Source organism: Anarhichas minor, unplaced genomic scaffold, assembly GCF_050575085.1.
Source record: "Anarhichas minor isolate MPS153535 unplaced genomic scaffold, ASM5057508v1 ptg000053l, whole genome shotgun sequence".
Classification (NCBI taxonomy): Eukaryota; Metazoa; Chordata; class Actinopteri; order Perciformes; family Anarhichadidae; genus Anarhichas; species Anarhichas minor.
In genome coordinates this window covers 347,501-352,500 of record NW_027466499.1, presented here as the reverse complement: position 1 = coordinate 352,500, position 5,000 = coordinate 347,501, and the positions used below count along the sequence as shown (strand labels likewise).

General features: G+C 49.6%; 2 protein-coding genes across 7 annotated transcripts in view; both read right to left on the bottom strand.

Annotated features, from left to right (window-relative positions):
• Positions 1–5,000, bottom strand: part of gon4la (gon-4 like a) — a 27,676-nt gene that overhangs the window by 93 nt on the left and 22,583 nt on the right. For 3 of the 6 annotated variants that reach the window (XM_076075497.1, XM_076075498.1, XM_076075499.1), the window contains 9 exons: positions 3,955–4,102; positions 3,761–3,877; positions 2,752–3,531; positions 2,602–2,676; positions 2,306–2,491; positions 2,077–2,220; positions 1,776–2,002; positions 1,598–1,700; positions 1–716 (listed from right to left, as the gene is read on the bottom strand). The exon at positions 1–716 is cut by the window's left edge and continues 93 nt beyond it. In XM_076075497.1, coding sequence (XP_075931612.1) covers positions 633–716; positions 1,598–1,700; positions 1,776–2,002; positions 2,077–2,220; positions 2,306–2,491; positions 2,602–2,676; positions 2,752–3,531; positions 3,761–3,877; positions 3,955–4,102 — 1,864 coding nt within the window. In that variant the 3' untranslated portion in view covers positions 1–632. Of the gene's footprint in view, positions 717–1,264; positions 1,436–1,597; positions 1,701–1,775; positions 2,003–2,076; positions 2,221–2,305; positions 2,492–2,601; positions 2,677–2,751; positions 3,532–3,760; positions 3,878–3,954; positions 4,103–5,000 lie in introns of all 6 variants that reach the window. The other 3 variants (XR_012947381.1, XR_012947382.1, XM_076075500.1) reach the window with 3 other exon arrangements.
• The window catches only part of LOC142931592 (uncharacterized), a 2,037-nt gene continuing 1,357 nt past the window's right edge, over positions 4,321–5,000 (bottom strand). Inside the window, exon 2 of the mRNA XM_076075588.1 lies at positions 4,321–5,000. This exon is cut by the window's right edge and continues 342 nt beyond it. Coding sequence (XP_075931703.1) covers positions 4,553–5,000 — 448 coding nt within the window. The 3' untranslated portion in view covers positions 4,321–4,552.

Genomic DNA, 5,000 nt, shown 5'->3' with positions numbered 1-5,000 from the left:
GGTTATGACAATCTATATATGTATATTTATTAAAGGCTTCTTTGTATTTTTGTATCTAAATAAATAAAATGAGAAACATGTAACAATGCTTTATTCATTCACATTCAATCTATAAAACGTTCATTAAGGCCGCTAGGAATCATGGGAGTGTTCAGCCCTGGTGCATCATGGGAAGACTGACACTCAGGAATATTACTGGTTTTTAATCTTTGTTTTCTTTAACAAAGATAAATAATATCTGTAAACATCCACTCTGTCAAATAAAAGAACTGGAAACTAAATGATTCAAATGTCATTTGTCCTCACAGTGACTCCGTCCCCTGACTCACTGAGGCCACACCCCCTGTCCTCACTGTGACTCCGTCCCCTGACTCACTGAGGCCACACCCCCTGTCCTCACTGTGACTCCGTCCCCTGACTCACTGAGGCCACACCCCCTGTCCTCACTGTGACTCCGTCCCCTGACTCACTGAGGCCACACCCGCGGTCCTCAGTGACTCCGTCCCCGGACTCACTGAGGCCACACCCCCTGAACCCTCCAGTGGTTCTGGGTGAATGTTCTAATGGGATCAAACATCCTGATGTAGAGCCGCCTCTAGAGTCTCAGCTCTCCACCGTGATTGGTCCTGCGTTCAGTCCTCTGAGGAACAGGAAGTGGACTTCTGGAGGTTGGCGGAGTGGAACAGATTCATCAGGTCTGAGAACCGGAGGCTCACCTGTTTGAATATGAATTAACATATTAATGTTTACAGAAGAAGAGAAAGCTGAAGCCCCGCCCCCTCTCACCTGTTTGAATATGAATTAACTAGTGCTGGGCAACGATTAAAATATTTAATCTCATGGATTTTTTGCGATTAATCGCATTGTTATGGCAAAGTTCAATAATTAATTCAAAAGTAGTGTATTGCTCACTTTTATTTTAAAAGTACTGCTATATGAACTAAAGGTCAATAACATTTGGTTTGCAAACACTTACTTAAAACACATCAGGTTGTTAGCAGCAGTGTTCCCTTTACACAGTAGCAGTTACATCTCTTCACTATCTGTGCTCAGTGTGCTGACTATGTGAAACGTTCCACTGCTGTGCAACAGGAATACAATGTTGGCATCTTATTCTGTAAACCGGATGTTCGTCTGAAGAAACCGGATGTTGACTTACTTTAATATTCCCGCTAACTTTCTTAGCTCATTCTTGAAGCTCATACGTGACGTCATTCGTTGCGATCCTAAAGGTGCGTTCACACCAAACGCGACAACAACGCACCTTGAGAACGTTCCTCAGACCGACATCTTCCACAACACTAACCGGCTGCAGTTTGTCTCCACTTCTCTGTAGCATCTGTTAGCTTGTCTTGCTTTAGTTTATCTCTACTTCTCCCACACGCTGCATCCAGTAGTCTGAAGACTTCCTCCACGGCTGCCAGTGAGCAACGGACTTTCAAAATAAAAAAATGCGTTAACGCGTTATAAAATAATTGTCGGCGTTAATTAATGATGCGTTAACGCGATAATAACGCGTTAATTTGCCCAGCACTAGAATTAACATATTAATGTTTACAGAAGAAGAAGAAGAAGCTGAAGCCCCGCCCCCTCTCACCTGTTGGGCGGTCTTGTTCCCCAGGTGGGAGGAGACCTGTCTGAATGTCTTCCTATTGGCTCCTCTCTGCTGACAGGCTGTCAGGATGGAGCGGTCCGCCTCACTACAGGAAGAGTTAGAGGTTAGAGAGAAGGAGACCACCAGGAGACAAGTCTGTCTCTGTCTCTCTCTCTCTCACCGTGTCCACTTCACCACTTTCTCTCCCGTCGACGTCATCGACATGTTTTTGGCGCAGACCGGTTGCTCTGACTCCGCCTCCTTTGACTCCCGACGCTCCACTCTCTTCCCGTTGCCATGGAGAGGAGGATTCTGGGACACGTAGTCCGTTTCTGAGCCGTGAAGCTGCTGGAAGAACTCCCAGAATTCCCGGTGCAGGTGTGTGTGTCGTCTGAGGAGAGACGAGATCTGAGAAGATTTATTTAACATTTAGATTCTTTAGTTCAAACTAAACCTTCTGATCCAAACGGAGAGAGAAACACCTTGACCATGTCCTCAGGTGAGGGGGTGGAGCTTCCCTGCAGCACCGACACCACCTGCCGGAAGGGGGAGGAGTCTTCTCCCAGACTCCGCCCCAGTCGCCGTAGAAACCTCCGGCTGCGTTCAAACAGCCGCTGCTCCGTCAGCTGAGGAACAAAACCACAGAAGAAGAGTGAGGGTCTGTGGAGCACCGTGATGTCACAGCGATGATGTCACAGCGATGTCACCCACTAGCCCACAGCGGCGAGCCTGTTGGCGGTTCAGGAAGGCGGCGAAGTCTCTGAGCAGCTGAGGCCACGGACGAAGAACTCGACTCAGACCTCCGAACAGAAGCTCTGCTGAGGACGAGGACCACCGGTTCAGAACCTGGAGCAGCTGGTCAGGGACGCCCGGGGACACCTGGACCGCCTCACACACCTGGACAGGTAACAGGAAGTCAGGAAATCAGGTAATGAAGTCAGGTAACAGGAAATCAGGACAGACGGCATCCACCGATACACAGTTACTGAACCACAGACGGGTCTCACTCTGAGCAGATAGTCCTCAGCAAACACCTCGTCATCCTCAGTTTGTCTCTGATCATCTTCATCACCTGAAGCCTCCTGCACACAGACAGACTGTCATAAATGTGTTTTTTATAGACATGTATAAAACATCAAATCTAAAACACTTCAGACCTGCAGCAGGAGGAAGGACTCATCATCATCATTATCGGCTGTGCATGGCGTCGATGTCACTTCCTGTTCCCTCTCTGACTCTGCCTTCTCACTTCCTGTTGAGTTGGGTGAAGAGTCAGAGAGAACCAGGAGGACCTCGCTCTCCTCCTCTTCAGCATTGGTCCTGGTTACATAATCGAGGGCGTGGCATTCAGTGGGAGGGGTTACAGCATATTCATGACCCCTCCTCCTGGCTCCTCCCCCATTCAGTTCGTCAGGTGAAGACTTCCTCCTCAGGCTGGTGAGGGTCTGATAGTGGCATCTGATTCGCTCTCTGATCGTCATGGAGACAGATGAGGCGGTGATGATGTCAGCAGGAGTGTCGGTCCTGTTCAGGAGACGGAGGAGGACTCGAGGAGGGGAGGAGCCTGTCTGTCTGTGAGGGAGGGGGGAGGAGCCTGTCTGTCCGTGAGGGAGGGGGGAGGAGCCTGTCTGTCCGTGAGGGAGGGGGGAGGAGCCTGTCTGTCCGTGAGGGAGGGGGGAGGAGCCTGTCTGTCCGTGAGGGAGGGGGGAGGAGCCTGTCTGTCTGTCAGGAAGCTGCTGCAGCACAAAGCCGATGCGTCTGAAGTCGAGACGTTTGGGGAGGCGGGGGGGGTACCTGGTGCCGGGGGGGAAGCTGTAGGTGTCACAGGAGGAGCGGAGGAGGGTCAGATGAGTCTGACAGGGGGGTGGGGCCTTGGAGGCGGAGCCAGACGGGCTGTTACAGTCTTTGATGGCGGTGTAGATGGCAGGAAGGCTCCTCTTTTTTTTGGGGGGGGGGGGGTGCAGTTTATTTATTATAAGATTGTTATGGTTTTATTTTTACTTTCTGTTTGTTGATGAAGCTTCACAATAAAAACGTTTCAGACGATAAAGACAAACAGGATTCACTTAAAAATAAAATACACGAGTCAAGAGTTAAATTAAGGTTCAAAACATCAGTTTTTATATCTAGGCATTTAATGTTAAAGAACAACAGGAAGTGACGTACCAGCAGCCACAGGGGCATGGCCTCCTCCTCTCTCTCCACTGGGGGGCACCGCTCTGCCGGGTCCACCTGCCGGCAGGACACCAGCATCGGCCACAGGACCCGCTGATACCTGAAGGCCTGCAGAGGACATCAGGTCACATTGAGTCCAGCAGAGACCAACATAGACCAGCAGAGTCCAGTAGTGTGAGCGTTACCTTGACGATGTTGTCCGGTGAACCAGGTCGACAGCACTGCAGGATTCTCCGGCGGACCTGGACCAGAGTCTTCCTCACCAGTAACTGAGACACCAGCTTAGCGGGGTCACGTGAGCCCTCCATGTTCCTGAGGCCCAGAACCAGGAGGCTGAGGACACACACACACACAAACACACATGGTCAATACATCTATGCTGCTCTCACTCACTGGTGACTCCGCTAGTCACACGTCGATGTGTCCTTGAGCAACACACTTAACCCCAAAACTGCTCCCGTAGTTGTGCCTACGGTGTAGAATGTGATAGAATCTGAATTGTAAGTTGCGTTGGATAAAAGAGTCTGCTAAATGACTGTAATCTAATGTAATCAGAATCAGAACCGTTTATTGCCAAGGAAGTTTGCACCTACAAGGAATTTGTCGTGGCGGGTGGTGCGTAACATTTAACAATAGACAATAACATTAAACTATCACAATCAGCACAGTGCAAGAAATAGAAACATATTAAAATTTACAATAAAATATAGAATAAAGTGCACAACAAAACAGATAACAGGACTGTAAAACAAGTGAAGTGTAAGTGAAAAGTGATGAGTGTGTTTAAATAAAGAAACAGGGATGTGCAGGGGAGAGACCAGAAGGAAATGTCCTGGGGATGACAGAGTCAGTGGGGGACCCGGGCTTTGTTAATGAGCCCGACTGACCATGGGAAGAAACAGTGTGTCGTGAGGTCTTGGTCCTAATGGACCGCAGCCTCCTGCCAGATGGAAGGGGCTCAAACAGATCATATCCAGGGTGAGAGGGGTCGGCTACAATCCTTCTTGCTCGCTTCAGGGTCCTTGAAGCGAACAGGTCCTGGAGGGAAGGCAGATTGCAGCCAATCACCCTCTCAGCAGAGCGAATGATGCGCTGCAGCCTGCCCTTATCCTTGGCTGTGGCTGCAGCGTACCAGACAGTGATGGAGGAGCAGAGGATGGACTCAATGATGGCTGTGTAGAAGTGCACCATCATTGTCTTTGGCAGGTTGAATTTCTTCAGCTGCCTCAGG